This window comes from Anas platyrhynchos, chromosome 6 (assembly GCF_047663525.1).
Source record: "Anas platyrhynchos isolate ZD024472 breed Pekin duck chromosome 6, IASCAAS_PekinDuck_T2T, whole genome shotgun sequence".
Lineage (NCBI taxonomy): Eukaryota > Metazoa > Chordata > Aves > Anseriformes > Anatidae > Anas > Anas platyrhynchos.
This window is the reverse complement of record NC_092592.1, coordinates 41474220-41491205: the sequence shown is the minus strand read 5'-3', so window position 1 is coordinate 41491205 and position 16986 is coordinate 41474220. Positions and strand designations below refer to the sequence as shown.

The 16986-nt window shown below is 33.2% G+C and overlaps 1 protein-coding gene across 11 annotated transcripts in view; it reads left to right on the top strand.

Annotated features, from left to right (window-relative positions):
- CFAP46 (cilia and flagella associated protein 46) overlaps window positions 1-16986 on the top strand; it is a 77992-nt gene that overhangs the window by 21404 nt on the left and 39602 nt on the right. For all 11 annotated transcript variants that reach the window (XR_011810200.1, XR_011810201.1, XR_011810203.1 and 8 more), the window contains 14 exons: window positions 584-707; window positions 1627-1757; window positions 3626-3771; window positions 4312-4445; window positions 5961-6173; window positions 7467-7680; window positions 8019-8168; window positions 8564-8671; window positions 9880-10061; window positions 12184-12315; window positions 13896-14061; window positions 15543-15627; window positions 15747-15885; window positions 16417-16600. Coding sequence is in view for 7 of the 11 variants with exons in the window: in XM_072039964.1 (XP_071896065.1) it covers window positions 584-707; window positions 1627-1757; window positions 3626-3771; window positions 4312-4445; window positions 5961-6173; window positions 7467-7680; window positions 8019-8168; window positions 8564-8671; window positions 9880-10061; window positions 12184-12315; window positions 13896-14061; window positions 15543-15627; window positions 15747-15885; window positions 16417-16600 (2108 nt within the window). In the remaining 4 variants the exon portion in view is untranslated. The remainder of the gene's footprint in view (window positions 1-583; window positions 708-1626; window positions 1758-3625; window positions 3772-4311; window positions 4446-5960; window positions 6174-7466; window positions 7681-8018; window positions 8169-8563; window positions 8672-9879; window positions 10062-12183; window positions 12316-13895; window positions 14062-15542; window positions 15628-15746; window positions 15886-16416; window positions 16601-16986) is intronic.

Sequence of the window (16986 nt, the reverse complement as noted above, 5' to 3'; positions counted from 1 at the left end):
TGATTTTTCTGTATCACTGGAGTAATTTTCTACCTCAGGAGGGCAGCTCATTCCTCCCTTGTGTCATTTTTCTATGTTGGTTATTTCTGTTTAATACTTTTTCCTAGATAACTATATCTGGTTGACTACGTGAAAAAAAGTCATTATTCTCAAATTTAAACAAAAAAAAACAAAAACACAAAGAACAAATTTTGCTACTGAGCAAAAACGTATTTCATTGGATTAGTGTTCTTAAAATGCAGCCAGAATGCAACATTCCATATATTACATCACTTTCCTTTTGACTGAAGCTTAATTAGAGCAATGCATGTCCTGTCAGAAAAGAGACCTTGGGGCTAAAAAAACATAAATCCATTTTTATATGGGGAGACTATCTATGCAGATAAATTAAAAACAGAATAGATGCTAGTCGGGTGTGTTTTTTTCATTTTGATTGGCGTTGGGAAAGATTGAGGGATTGAAAAAAGGACTGGATTTCAGGAGTTTCAGAAAGTAGTTGTGAATCAAAATGCATACCTTTCATTTAGATTTGTTTCAACTCTGGTACTTAAAAAATTACATTAAATTCTTATTTCTTTGTAAGTGTCCTCAGGTTATAGTCAGAGTCAAGTAAGTTACCTCTGTGCAAAAGCACAACATCATGTTAAAAGTGTGGACAAAGTTGATGGACATTTGAAACACCTAAAAAAGGAAAATGACAAAGAGAGGTAATTACCACAGAAATTACCACTTTTTGCGTAGAAGTGTCTAATAAGGGAATTTCTTATCATAGAATCATTAAGGTTGGAAAAGACCTCCAATATCATCTGGTGCAACCTTCCCCCTACCACCTATTCTGTTGATAGAAACTGGACACACAGAAGAATGGGTGGATTAAGGCTGAATAACTTGATGCATAGCTGAAAATTTGCTGAAGCGTCTTTTTTGGTTCTTGTACCACTTTGCATGCTACATATTTTCTGATAAACCACACAGTCCTTTCTGAGTGTCAGAAATACTGATCTGTAGGAAAATCATAGCTTTGTCCCTGCTAGAGCATGAGGATTGGACCAGGTAACTTCCAGAGGTCTCTTCCAACTTAAACCTTTCTGTGATTCTGTGTGACTTTGTTTTCAGCATGTTTATATAATTTTATTGTTTATTTTATAAACAATTTTGTTGTTGTTTGTTTTTCTTTATTTGTTTTGTTTTGTTTGCAGCATTAAAAAAAATCCTGGAATGAAATCTAAACAGTGTTTTTCTAAACAATTCAAAATCCAAACTTGTATTAAAGACTCATTTTGAAATTCTCAGCATTGCTTTTGAAATACTTGGTTTAATTTGGTTTATTTTTTATAAGATAGATAATTAGGGATATGTCACAAACACATTTTAAAAGTTTCAGTACAGCTATTCTCCAAAATATTTTTTCTTGCAATCTTGATAAGCTGAGGGTATTTTTTTTAAGTGAGTAAAGTAATAGTGTTATCTTTGTTACTGATAAAAACTCTTCCACGTAGTAATGTTTACTAGATTAAAAATCTTATTTGTGGTGGCCATCAAAATTGACATAATTTTTGTGGTTTCTAAAGTGTGGAAGATAATTCTGGATATAAAGTAATCTTACATATGCTTTTTCTTTGATAGAATTAGACTTTGGGCAAATTTGGCAAAAGTTGCACGTACACAAGAAGTGTGGGATGTCTGCCGTACAGCATGCAGATTTTGTCTCCTGTATGATGACACTTTGTTTAGGAGAGCAACAAAACCTAAAAAAAGTAAGTGAAAACATTATTTTGAGTGTCATAAAGTGAACTTTCTCCTCCTTTATTAGAGTCACTTGAAGGAGTAAGCCAGTGTAAAGGTATGGTGTTCCAATGAATATTGTGCACATTGTTTTCAAAAAGTTTAGAAATGTAGAAGGCAATGTGTGCTCTCAGAAATTAACAACTGCAGAAAAGCTTAGGAAGGAGAGGTTTGGAAATTATTTTCACTTTTCATGATAATTCAATGACAGTGCTATGAGGTGATGCTATTAAATATAAGCTTTGGGCCTGAGCTAGTTAAAGTATGTATATTTAGAAGCATAGAATCGTGGAATCGTTTAGGTTGGAAAAGACCTTTAAGATCATTATTTAGTGTTCTTGAGATCATTATCAGTGTTCTTAGTTGTTCCTCAGCAAGTTTGCAGATGCAAGTGGAGTGGTGCAGTTAATACAACAAAAGGAAGGGATGCCAGCTAAAGGGAGCTGGACAAGCTAGAACAGTGGGCCCATGTGAACCTGAGGAGGTTCAACAAGTCTGAGTGCAAGGTGCTGCACCCGGGTTGGGGCAATCCCGGACAGGAGTACAGACTGGATGAACTCATTGAGAGCAGCCTAGCAGAGAAAAGACTTGGGTGTTCTGGTGGATGAAGCTTGACATGAGCCAGCAGTTTGTGCTTGCAGCCCAGAATTCCAACTGCATCCTGGGCTGCATCAAAAGAGGTGAGGGAGGGGATTGTCTACCCAAATAGAGTCCTTCTCCATCTTTTTTATAAGACCTCTTTAAGTATAGAAAGGTCGCAATGAAGTCTCCACGGAGCCTTCTCCTCTTCAGGATGAAGAGCCCCAGGTCTTCCAGCCTTTTTTTCATTGGAGAGGTGCTCCAGTCCTCCGTTCAACTTTGTGGCCCTTTTCCAGACCTTCTCTAACAGGTCCACATCCTTCTTGTGCTTGGGGCTCCAGGTCTGGAGATAGTACTTCAAGTGGGGCTTCACAAGGGCAGAGTAGAGGGAGGCAATCACCTCCATCGACCTGCTGGTCACACACAGCCTTCTGGGCTGCAAGTGCACACTGCTGGCTCATGTTGAACCTTTTCTTCACCAGAACTCCCAAGTCCTCTGCAGGGCTGCTCTCAATGAGTTCTTCTCCCAGTCTGCCCTCATATCTGGGATTGCCCTGACCCAGGTGCAGCACCTTGCACTTGGACTGTTGGCAACATTCATTTTTGTGTTATGTTTCATCCTTTACTACTTCTAATCCTAGGAATAGTGGGTGAGAAAAATTGAAGGTCTTCTCTGTATGTGACATATACTGAAGATAGGGCAAAGATAATTTGGGCAATATGAAGATCCTGGAAAAAGACTTGCTGTATTATCAGGCCTGAATAAAAGCAAATAATTCAAAGTGCTATAGTGTTACAGATATATGCCAGGTCCTATTAATGATGCTTTTGGTGCATGGTTGCCCTGAGTTCCTGATAAGTACTTTTTTTTTTTCCTTTAGTTTGAAAAAGAGATGAGAGATGAAACACGGCTAGTCTGGGGAAAGTGAATATGTATGATTGCTCAAGGAATGAGGAGCTCTTCATTCAAATTAACAGTCTGTAGGTTTTAAGAAAACAAAAACATGTAATTTTCAACTTAAACTAAAATGTTACTTTGGAATATTGAAATATGATTAAAATTATTGGACAAAGACTAATAAATTAGATCTATCACTGAATATTAAACTTGAGATGTAGTCTGAGTGAAGTAACTTCAAATCTGTGCTTGTGAATGCTTTATTGTGGATTTCGGATTATATAGGGATATTTAAATTCTAAAATTAAGGTAATTTTTGTCAGATTTACGTGTTAATAATAATGTAACTTTTTTTTTTTTTAGCACAGAAGAAGAAAGCTAGTATAACTATGATGGATGATGACCAAGATGATGGCTTACCAGGAGAGTTATTACTACCTGCTAAGTCCTTTTCTTTTGAAAGAGATTTACTCAGAATATTAGCAGAAATAAGATTTATTAATGCAGAGGTAATCAACCTACACAGATGTTACTCATATTTGTTTCATTTAGCTTTGGTTGTATGTCTAATTCTAGGAATATTCATCTTACAGCAGTAGAATTTTGAGTTAGATTCATTATGTCTCCACAGACATTAGAGGAAGTAGTTCTGTGAAGCATCTGTATAAAAATACTGTGTGAAAGTAACTATAGTATCACTGCATATGGTTTTAACACTTTTTTACAAGGGATGTTGTTGTAAATATTTGACATGTGACATTATGTTCCAGGATCCTTAAAGTTCCAGCATGATAAATATAGTTGTGTGTATATATATGGCATATTTTCTTTTTCTCATTTGAGTTATTTATTTAATAAAATTAAGCATAAGTAATTTGAAGATTATTTCATATAATTGGTTTTGTATGCCTGTACATCTTCAGATGTTGTACAACAAAAACTTTTTTTTTTTTTTCTTTTTTCAAGAGGTGTAGACACAAATAAGAAGTCAGAGTCCATTTTCACGTAGATAACACAGGTAGAAAATGTATTTCTTTGTATCTTTCCAGGCAACGATTCATTTATTAAGATTGCAGGGACTTGAGCTGAATGACCACACTGTACCTACAGAAGATAAAAGCCAACATCCTTCAGAATATGTTTTAGATTTTCCTGAAAGTGATCTAGAATGGAAAGCATACAGGTACTTACCAACTCTAACAAATTGTTTTATTATCAAACACAGATGATAATTTACTAAGTTATTTCTTTTTAGTACAAATCATTTTTCTTCTCAGAAAGAGTAGTTAGACATTGAAACAGGTTACCCAGGGAAGTGGCGACATCATCGTTCCTGGGGGTGTTCTAGGAAAGGTTGGACCTGGTGCTTGGGGACATTGGCAGTAGGGTGATGGTTGGACCAGATGATCTCGAAGGTCTTTTCCAACTTTAATGATTCTCTGATTGTTATCAGATAGTTCATATGTTTAGCTAGGAATGGTAGTGGGAAAAGAAGAATCTAAAAAATATTTTGAAATAATTTTTCTCTAATTTGCTTTCATTCTGCAATGTTTGTTTTGTTTTTCATTTAATGTTTATTTCTCTGAAATCAGAAGCTAGTGTACCCTTCTTCTCCTTCTCCTCCTTCTCCTTCTTTTTATGTTTCTGTTTCTTTCTTTTGGTCTCACAGTATTATTTATTGTGAAGGAAGAGGGAGAGAGAATTTTAAATATGATATTTAAACTCTACTACATTTGTACTAGTATTAACTGTTGTCACAATGGTCATCATGTCCTGTAAGAGCAGGTTATCAGAGTTGTGTCCCTAAGGCTCTTCATTAAGTCTGAAGATGAAGTGAAGTTTCTCGCAGTCAGCTTCAAATGCTCAGTAAAATATGAAAAAGTAAAATCTAATCAGAAACAAGGGACAAAGAAGATGAAGATTCTGTTCTAAAATTCGCTGTGAAGCTGTTTTTGAGTTTAACCAATTTACTTGTACCAGTGTCTCTTTCATCCAATTAGGCTAAGAACACATAGGGAAAAAAATCACTTTGGTCTACTATGTTGTCTACTGTTGGTGACATAGTAATACCCTATGTCAGTTTATGTTTTTTTGAATTTGTGACTTAACCAAGGTCATTCTGTCTGATCATACAAGATGATGTTTTCAGTATTGCTTTATCTAGTGTGATATATATCTTGATAATTAATTTGTACATAAAAGAATGTTATTGTGTTGACTATGGAATGTTATTTTATAAAAAATGGACTTAGCATTTCAGAACATCTGGAGATGTCTTTGAGTGCAAGAAGACATGAGGTTGTAAAAAAGATATCTCATTCAACACTAGAGTGGAATGTCTTACTTTTTATTCAAGTAGAGCTTTGCCATAGATATTTAATGATTTCTAGCAGTGATTCACACACAGTTTAAAAAGTGTGGATGAACTGTGAAATTTACGTTAGAGCCAATATTTTTAAGCTAATAGCATTTGAGTATCAGAGACTGGTCGATGTTGATACTAATAACTTTCCTGAGACATCTTGTCATCCAATTATAAGTTAATGGATAGAGATGTAATAAATGCAACTGAAAAGTAATTTCCAAAAATATATATTTTTTGTTGATTCAGTTCTACTTTTACATATTTAGCCTTAAGATATAATTCCTTCTAGTGTTGTACTTTTGGAATAACAGTTTCTTAATACTAATTTTATAGTTCATGGATAGACTACTTATCTCGGTATGCTATGGAAAATTTCCTGCGTGCAGCTGAAATAGGAGAAGAACTGAATGAAGCCTGGATTGTTCATAATGCTGTGGTGTATATCTTAAACTACAATAGGCATCTTATCACATCAGGAAGACAGAGGGAAATTATTGCGTATCTGCAGACTCTTCTTGGAGCAGTCAAGACTGTTGGGCACACTGGGTAAATTTAGAGTTTTGGTTACAAACATGGTCTTGTTTCTATAACAGAAAAAATATTTTCACAATATTAGTTTATGTCATGAAAGAATGTTATTGCTGGCTTTTATTAGAAGTAGAAGGACGTCAGCATATACAGAATACTTTAGAAGTTATATTAAATTTTGTGGTTGGAAAGTGAGGTTTTAATCCTATTTATTTCTGTTCATTATAATCCATATTAACCTGAGTTAAAATTATGTTAATTCCTCTTAATTATGGAATAGCAACATGTGCATGTGAAATAGTGCATGTGTCAATTTTGTTGACCTGCTCAGAAAGAATCAAGAAAATTTTTGTAGCCTTTCTGTTGGCAGGAGCTTGAAATGTGTTTACTTGCTCTCAGTTACTCTGAAGTTGAATTATATAGTAAATATAGTTTATTGTAAATATTTCTAATCACAGTAAGTTCTGAAATACAAAACAAAGGAGGAAAAAAGAAAGTAAAGGGAATGTGTTCAATAATTGACCACAAAAATAGACTTCACAGAGGAATTCTGTTCTGTAGCAAATGCAATGGCAGAATAATTAACTATTCCAGAGGAATACTCAAGTCAAAGTTCTGTCGGACAAAACCCTAGAACTTTTAGCACTTTTTACTGGCAGTGACTTCAGAACTAGACAAACTGAGAGGACCAACAGCAAAGAATGATTTTTTTAACATGCATGTCAAGGCCTAAAGTTCAGTTTGTACAGAGATGAAAACAGGTAATACCTACTTATTAATCCGGGCACTTATATTAATATGTATCATAATTCAGTTTGTGTTGTCTGTAAAAAAAAAAAAAAAAAAAAAAAAAAAAAAAAAAAAAAAGTAATTCCATCTCAGAGGTTGATTATCATAAGGAGTAATACAGAGTAACGAATGATTTTATGTAAAGAGTTTGGTGTAGGTTATTAGGAAACCTTTTCCACTTTCACACGTAACAGTTCACTACTAAAAAGTGAGATTTTAAATTTGTTCACCTCTGAAATAAATTTGAAAAGATACCTTTTTCTGTGAAGAAATAGAAGCTTCAATCACAGAAAGACCTGAAAAAATGCAATATAAAATATGAAAGTTTTTATTGGAGAGAGGGGGAGGAGGGAGAGTAGATTTAACCATTTTAACTGCATTTCCAACAGGGAAATTTTGAAAAATCCATAATTTTGTTTTCTAAGAAAAATCTAGATTTTTGAATAGTGCTCATGACTTTATTTGTTTCACTTATTTTGGTCTGATGCAGTTTGCATTTAAGTTTTCTTTTTTCTTCTTCAGAAGCACTGTCACTTTGTTGATGTTATGTAATGCTGTAGCTCGGGGCTTAATTCTCTGTTGGATTCCAAAACCAAAACGTACTGAGGAGAAAAAGTTATGTGCATCACCAGACAAAAGTAGAAAGGCTTCAGCAAAGGGACATGAGAAAGCAAATGCTATCCCTTCTTTGTCAGTAGATCCCAGTGGACTTCCTGACATCAAAGCAGCCTTAGAGGTACAAAATCCACTTTGTCTTTTTTTTTTTTTTTTTAAATATGCTGACATGTATTATGATTCATAGAAATTTAAATTCCAGAGATTCTTGCAGAAAAACTACCATCTTTTATGGTTCCTGCCATCACAGGTTCTCCCCAAATATGCACTGAAGTTCCTTGTCAATTGAATCCGAAGACTGCAGCTTTTATTCGCTGTATGGATTTATTTATGGAGATGTTATTAGTATTAGAGATGCATGCACAGAAATTGTAGAATAACTAATGGATAACATTTTCCATAAAAAGAGCTGTTCAAATTTGCCTTAAGTTTCAGTCTTTTTTTCTTCTTGCTGTTTAGATTTGTGAATTTGCTCTAAATGTGACAAGTGGAACCATACCTAATGAAATAGTACCTGTTGCTGTAAAACAACAGATCATTGCTACATGGGTGAAAGCAAAACAGTTAAATCAGCAACAGATAGGACATAAACTTTGGACTGAGGAGGAGGTATTATTTCTCTGAAATCCTACAATAAGTTAATTTTTTCTTTGAAAAATTAATATTAAATGCTTAATTTATTTAATAATGATTAAATTATCAGTGTGTATTTCTTGTATATATTTTAATTTGATGTGACAGAAAATTTTTGCCTGTAGCTGAAATATCAGCTATGTTTATATTAACATTTAGTATGAACTCTTTATATGGAGACTGTCGATTCAGTAACTTGAAAAATAATATTTTATTCCAATCTTTTAATTTTAAATATGTCTATAATACCAGAGTATGGAATGTGAATTAATTATATTGTTGCTGTATTTTTGGTGATACTGTAGTAGTTCAGCATTAACAATGGTAGTAAAAATAAATAAATAAATAAATAAATTTTAATTTCTGCTCAGAGTAGTGATGAAGCACAAAATCCTATTGCAAGAATTCTTGTTGGTCTAGAAATGTATTCATGTACTGGCTTGGGTCTCATGGATTTCACAGTTCCTGCTTTATCTCAGGTATTTCCTTTTATTTTATTAGCTCTGTTTTTTGAGAAAGAGCATGTGATTTCAGTTTTGGTTTTGAATACAGACAAAATTTAATTTGAAACTTCTATTATATTGTTATATATATGAAGTACATACATAATATATATTACTTATACATATTATGTTGAAACTTTTTATTATTTACTTTCAAAGTTTTCAAGAGATTGAGTAATTACAACAGGTAGAAAAATTGTGTAACTATTTTCATTTATACAAAAAAGAAAAAGCATTAAAAACCAGTATTACAATTATTCCTACGTTGCTCTAACAGGTTATTATCATAACAATCTGATGAACATAATGGGTTCGGATGCATTCTGTACAGAACCATACTTGGGACTTTTATTTTATTTTATTGAGAAGATAAAGTCTTATCTTAGGGTTTGTATTGGGAGCATTCCAAATTTCAACAGAGAACTTCATGTTATTGTGAATTTCCTTTTGGCAGTTATGGGGTAGAACTACCTGTTATTTAAAGAATTAGGTGGCTTTATTGTAAGACTTATATGAGACAGAGCTACATTGCTAGCATAGTTCATTAAAACACTTGCTTCTGTTGATTACCAGTCTGGAGGAATGAAGGTAGTATAAAAATGTTTAAATCATTCATTTTCAAAACTATGAGCTGATGTCTTACCTGTCTGATTACTACACCTAATCATTTATACTTCCTGTTATAAATGGGTTTCTTAAAAGACTAAGGCATATTTCCTTCGATAGCTAGGAATCTGATGACATTGTCCAACACTTCTGTAGAAATGCTTCTCTCTAAAGACCAGGATATCAGTCCTTATAAAGATATAGGTATGCAATTCCAATTGGTCTGCAGATTTCTGCCAAATACTATTAGCTAGCTTTAGCTATTATTTCAGTGGTATTCAGCATATTTATAGCTGGGTTTACATTTGCTTTTACAATATTTACTGCAGCGTAAATGTTGATTATATGTTTATTGCCTATTTTGATTTTTCTTGTAAATCTTTGGTTTTCTAGATTGTTTTATTGTTTACTTGTTCCATGCCAAGGTGGGTTGTATGAAAAGTACATCTGGAAGAATGTAATCTGATTGTATATGAGTAAGCTGTTGTGAGGATAAGTAAGTATTATGTATGAAAAGGGCATGGCAGAAACACAAGATTTATTTTTGTTTTACTTTTTTTTTTTTTTTTTTTTTCCAGTTAGTGAAATTGGCTTTAGAATGCAGCTGGTCAGATTCATTAGTAGAACTGCAGACACTGACACGACTTACATATTTTGCGTATGTATTACATGACTACGAAATAGTGATGACTTGTTCCCAAAGGATATTGCAGTCAGTTAATAATTTTTTTCACAATAGCGGTACCAAGAAATATGAAATGTAAGTACATTGAATTTTGCATTATAATGTGGTATACTTGATATAAATTTTGAAGAATGAATATATAGGGAAAATGCATCTGACTACTTAATCAAAATTGAGAGAAATTTATTTATTTATTTATTTATTTACAAAGAAACTGTACAGAAAGTGAAATTTTCCTACCACTCCTGATTTTGTCATTAGCAATTACTTAAGTACTACAGATAATGTTTTAACTCTACAGTGTAGCCTGAGTAGAAGATGGTGTGAGATCCAGATTGTGTCTCTGGACTCAGTTCAGGAAGATAAGTGAATTTTGTAATCCAAGTGACTCAACAGGTTATATACTTGTGTTTGAGTGTCTTCCTGATGAGCAGTGCTTTTCTGAAATTGGTTTGTGGCAGTCACAGTCTTTTCGTGCTTTTGTAGTTTCCAAGCAGAAAGTAACTTATTCTAATACATTGATGAAAATTGCTTCTGATAATACATGAAGGGTCTACACAGTTCATGTAAGAAGATGCTGTGAGTGATAACAGGTGATAACAGCTACTGTTTTCTAATTTCTGGTGTCAGGTATCCCCAGGTAGCAGGCTTCCCTTATAAATTCTGTATGTGGGAGCAATAGGAGTGTAATTCATTTCTTAAAAAGCCCAGAGTCTTACTGGACTGTTAATTTAAAGCTTTGATCTTGTGGGGAATAAAAGGAAAAAAGAAAAAAGGTTTCCTATATAGGAGGATCTGTTGGTGGAGTCCTTAGATCTTTCTGCTTATATACGATTTTACCCCCCCAAAAACAGAATGTAATTTCATCAAAACAAGAGGGAATTGACAGCAATTATTTAAAAAAAAAAAAAAAATCAGAATGCAGGAAGTTTGAAATGAATATGATAAATACTTTGAATATACTTATGTGTTCATTTTTCTCTCTGTGAAGATGTCCGGGAAACAATGCTGCTCTTTGAAATTTATGGTTGTTTATTTCATGGGAGAAGGACATTTAAAACCAGTTTTTCTCTCCAAAACATCTTAAAATATGGAACATATAATTTAAAAATATTATAGAGAGAAAATAATGAATATTTAGCAATCTGAAACTGGTGAATGTTAAAATGTAAAATGTTTCCTTCTTTGACCAAGAAGTTGAGTTGTGGGTTGTCAATATTATCTCCAGAAAAATGGAAGATGAACGTCTCCATTCTTTTCACGTTAAAGCACAACTTAAGGACAAAGAAGGCTTAGATACTACTTTTTTGTTGTTGTTGTTGTTGTTAACTTGTACTGTAGAACACTGGTGTCCTCTTGTGGACACAAATCATAACTGCATAATAGCCCTCACTGCGCGGTAGGAACTAAGCCAACTAGAAATGAGAAATGCCAGTTTAGTAAAGGTGAATTCTCCCCTTTCTTTCTTTCTTTTTTTTTTTGTTCTTTTTTCTCTTTTCTTTTTTTTTCTTTTTTCTTTTCTTTTAAAAATCTTCCATATTGTATTACTTTATTGTATTATTTTCCTTCAAAACCACTTCTATTCAAGTATATCAGATATTTTTTATTATTGCTTTGTTATTGTTTTTGTTTGTTTGTTTGTTTTTAACTAGTTAACTGATGGGATTGAAATCTCTGCTCCTTACTTTTAAATGTAGAAGAGTATGATCCAAGTCAATTTCTCTAGAACCCTGTCCGTACTTTACCAGACATAAGAGAGACCAATTCCAAGAAAAAAAAAAAAAAAGTATTTGAAATTGTCTGATTTTCCCAATTTCTGTTTTTAATTACTTGCTATGTAAATTTCATTCTGATCTAATATTTTTATATTGTTTGATGTACAATGGTGAATAATGGGGAGAGAATCACAAATCTATTTTCTTTGGTCACTAGAAGTAGGTAAAATATTTTTCAAATCTTAGTTCACATTTATTTTCATTAGAACTGTAAAAAAGATACTTTATTTCTGATACCTGTTCACAGAGTGTTCAGATTTTTCAAATATTTTCTGATTGTAGGAAAAAAGTCATTAGAAGCCTTTCTAACTTTCAAAGCTACTAACATCTCTCTAGTAACAACTTGAAAGCATTATTAATGGGAACTGGTGTGTTCTTAGACTGTAAGACTAGCACATTTTGAGTTACTTGTCTTTATTCAGACCTGATAACACAGCGAGACAAGAAATGTTGAGTACTGCTGCCTGTATCCAAGGAAAGAGTATAATGGAAAATTTGGCTGGACAAAAACATTTGCGTATAGCTGCATCAAAAGCCTTTGCTCAGAGTGCCAGGTAGGTTTTGTTTTAAGAGGGGACTAATACAAAGCAGACAAAAAAAATTGATTTAAAGATTTGGGGATCATCATTCTTTCCCAAGACTGATAAAAAATCAAAATAGTTGAGAGTTTAAATGCTTAACAAAAGATTTGACAGAATTTAGCAGTTTGGTAAATTTAAAATAAATTTTATCAGTTTAGAAACCGAAGTGGAAAGATTGCTTTAAGTAATAAATAGGAAGAAGGTGATACATGGATGGATAATGCCTGATTTTTAAATTCTTTGCTTTATGGGAAAAAAAAAAATAAAAAAAAAAGAGCAAAAAAGTAGGCAATTGAAACTGTTAGAGGATGAAAATGTGATGGCTGATGTGAAGCCCTTAGCAGTATCATTTTTTTTCCTTAATAATTAAAAAGAGAGTGATGAATGAAGTTGGAAAGGCCAGCGTAACAGAACTCTACAGTTATGTTGTGTTGTGAACAGACAAATCCATATTTTTTCAATTTATATACCATGACAAGCACTTTTTTTTGGGAGTGGACATATACAAATAACTCAACAAATGTCAAAAGGGACACAAAGTGGTGAGCAAAAACTTAGTAAGTCTAGGGTGAATATATACAGCATGTGAGCAGATAGAGTCTAAACATTGTGAAATTTTGGGAGAAAATGACAGATTGCCTGATTCAAAAATGATTAAGCTGTGACAGGGGAGGTTCAGGCTGGATATCAGAAAATGGTTCTTCACCAAGAGGATGGTCGTGCACTGGAACAGGCTCACCAGGGACGTAGTCACGGCACCAAGCCTGTCAGGGTTTAAGAAGTGTTTGGACTGTGCTCTTAGACATACGGTCTGAATTTTTGGGTGCTCCCGTGTGGTGCCAGGAGTTGGACTTGATGATCCTTGTGGGTCCTTTCCAGCTCAGGATATTTTATCATTCTATGAAAATAGTAAGAGTATTAATTAGTTGATTTTTTAATACCAATCCATAATTTTTAGCTAAATTCTAAAGATTTTGCTCGCTCATGTGTGTTATTGTTGTATTACAGTCTGGAAAATTATTATATTTTATTAATTAAAAGTAACATTTGCATGGAATGTGCTTAAAACAATTTGCATGCAAGTAGAGGCATTTGAAGTATATTTTTATTTTACAGTGATTCTGTACTTTGCAAAATCCATAGGACTGAAGAGTTGTGTTTGTTTGTTTGTTTATTTTTTTTGTGTGTGTGATGCTTTTATAACGAGGAATTAACATAATAGGAAGAAAAGAAAAAAAAAAGTAGGTTATTCCAAAGAACCTCTCAAGTAGGTTTCTACTAACTTTTAAAATCAGGTCTCACTTCAGTTAAAGTTATGCAGGAATACAGTACAAACACTTGTTCAATATTCCTTCTGTTGGATGTATGGAGGTGTTTTGTATATAAAAATGGAAAATATATTTTGTATTAAGCTGATATGCTAACCCCTCATTGCTGAGATACAGTGTTGTCTAGATAAGGTAAACCACAGATGATGTTTGCAGAAGTAAAATCCTGTATCTTTGTTACAGTGAGGTTTTTTTCTTCATTAAGCTGTAATTTGTTTTCTTCAGATATGCAGGTGAAGCTGGAAATTATTCCCTTGTAATGTTTGCAGCGAGACACTTTTGGAACGCATGTTTACCTTTGCTAGGTTTTCCACATGACAGAGAACAGTTTAAAGAACCTACTGAAATAATTCTTAAGAATATAATGAAAGCAGAATCTGAAAATAAACAGGTAAGAATAGCTAATAAATATTGTTAACTATGCATGCGTTTAGTGATTGGTACTGATGATAAAGAAAAGTTTTGCTTTGTTCTGAAGCTGTGTGCATACTTCAAGATATCTTTCCTAAAAGGAAAAGGTCTTATCATAAACACGTAAATGCTTTCTAATCTTCATTTGCATAGCACACATTCAGACACAACAAGGAATCACATACTTGTTTTCCATTTGGTGATTCTTCTGGTTCTAGGCAATTGACAAACTTGCAGCTGTTTTCTTCAAAATAATTTACGGTCTGGATGTGTGTAGTGTTGCACTTTGTGAAGCTCACAAAAGGGAATGCTTAGAAAATAATCAAAAAAAGATAAAGTGACAGAAAAAATCTGTCACTTCCAGTAAGAATGATAATAGGCCTTAAAAAACAAACTCATAAAAGTTGGAATTAAATTAAGGTTCCTCACACCTGCAGATTCAAATTACCTGCAAAATTATTTTTTAACAAATCTCATCACATGAAATTTCTTTTCCTGCTGAAACATCCCTACACATCTACAACTGTTCGTACTTCAAAATTCCTAGAGCTGATCCATTTCTCTCTTTCTAGATTTGATTTAAATGTCAATGAAGCTAATGTGAGTTTCCCCATGCACTTCAGTGGTTGCAGAATTAGACCTTGAAGATTTTATTAATAACTTTTGCATTCAAGTTCAGTGGTACCAATGTGACATCTCAGTCTGCATCTCAGATCATCTAGTACTGTAGTATAATAATAGAAAACTTATTTTTCCTTTCTCCTCAAGCCATGTATAAATCACTAATAATCAGAGATGGTGACTGGTCTGCTTGAGTGTGTAGGAGACAGAATTTGTGAGGACTCTGTGTGCGAGGAAATACAGTGACATGAAGATCGTAAACTTAAAGGAACTTTAAGATATCTAACACTGTGATTTCCCATAGGGACATTTCTAAAGGTCTACTTATTTGCAGAGTAAAAAAAAAAAAAAAACAACCAGTAAGAAGGAATACTTCATTATGTATATATAAATAACTTGCTGCTACAGGATATTTTCAGAACAAACTCTTAATAAGATATATGCAAAGTCAAGACCTTTATTTAGATAATGGAAGTGTACAGTCACAGAGAGCCCAGACTTTTTATATCTGTAAAGAATAGTAATTCTTGTGAATTAGACTATATAGGATTTTCTGATATTATTTAGACAAAAATATTTCAAATAAGTTCTGTATTTGAGTATTTCCAGAGTTACTAATTCTTTATATGTTATAGTAACTGCTGTAAGAGGCAGGAACTGGTATCCAGTGATCCTTGATCAGGCTAACTCTAAGCAGTTTTTAAATTTGTTCACATATCTAGAGAAGCATACATGTATACCTGAAGATAACTTTTGGTTTAGCCCAGCAAGGCAGTGGTTGTTTGCTTACTTGAGATATGTACCAAAATATAAAGGGCATTGTTCCTACTGTCTTTTTAGGAGAAAAATGATACATTGCCTTTGCATCAGTGGCTCACAAAGGATTTTCAAAGTAGTGGATTATCAGATGGATGCTTTCTGCCAGGCACGTTCTTTCTTGTTTTGATATGATAATTAAAAACAAACTAACAAAAACCTGTATTTTGTAATAGCATTGTTCTAATTCTGCAGTATAGTAATAAATGACTTGAATATACTTCAAAGGTGCTGATGAAGATCTGACATTAAGGACTTCTTTATATGGGTTATTATTCCACATATATGCTGATAAATCTGATTGGGAAAAAGCATTAGAAGTCCTGAATGAAGCTATTCAGGCTTTGCCTCAGACAAGACACAGGCTGTAAGTTATTTATTTATTTTTATTAAAATAAGCATTTGGGTTCTTGAGAACTCTAAAACTCTGAGTTCTGTTTTTACTATTTTTCTATTTTGCATTGGCAGAATAAAATCATGACTACGTTTTGGTCAGCTGGGCAATTCTTATAACAGAAAACACATGTGTGTCTTTTCAGTGAAAAGACTTATGTTTGCAGTGTTTCTTATCATTAATCTTTTCATAACATTTGTACATGTCATTTTCTAAAACTTGTATACAGGTACTATCTAATTTTTCCAAGAAAATAGGAGTACGAAATGTAGCTGAAGTTATAATTTTTCTAGCTGTAAACACACGTAATGTAAAATGGAAACTAAATTATCTAGGCTACTGTTTATATATAGTCTTACATGAGTTCAAAGATTTATGCCCTTTTATATTAGTTTATGAACTTACACATCTCTGCACTACACTGAACTACTATATCTATTCCACTTCGAGTTACTTTACAGATACAGATGCAATTAATGTGCAATTGTTTTTGTCCTTTTCTAGTCTGATTTTTAAACATTTGGCTACAGTAAAGGCAAGATTGGGATGTAATTTCATGATGGAAATTCAGAAATTTGCAGGTGAAAGTGAAGATTATGTGTCCCGTATTTGGCGTCATATGGTAACAGTTTCCAGAAGTATTGTTGAACAGTTAAACTGTTTTAAAAATGCAATCAATGCTTTGCAGGTTTGTGAATTTTTACTATCAGTTCCAATACTGATAAAAATATGTTTTTAAAGTGTTTAATGAGATAGCAAGTATTGAGAAGTATAGAATTTAAGGAGTAGATAGGCCATATATATGATCATTGTTTCTTGTAAATTTGAAATTGCTTTTCAGTTGGAAAATCATAGAATCATAGAATATCCTTAGTGGGAAGGGAATCTACAAGGACCATTGAGTCCCACTCCTGGCTCCATGCAGGGCTAACTATTAGACTAGTAATTATATATTTGACAACATTTTCCGAACACCTCTTGAACTCTCTCAGGCTCAGTGCCTTGACTTCAGTGCACAAGCACCTTCTCAAATGAGGAACCTTTTGAGGGCCATAAGAGTTCAGCTGAGTCCTG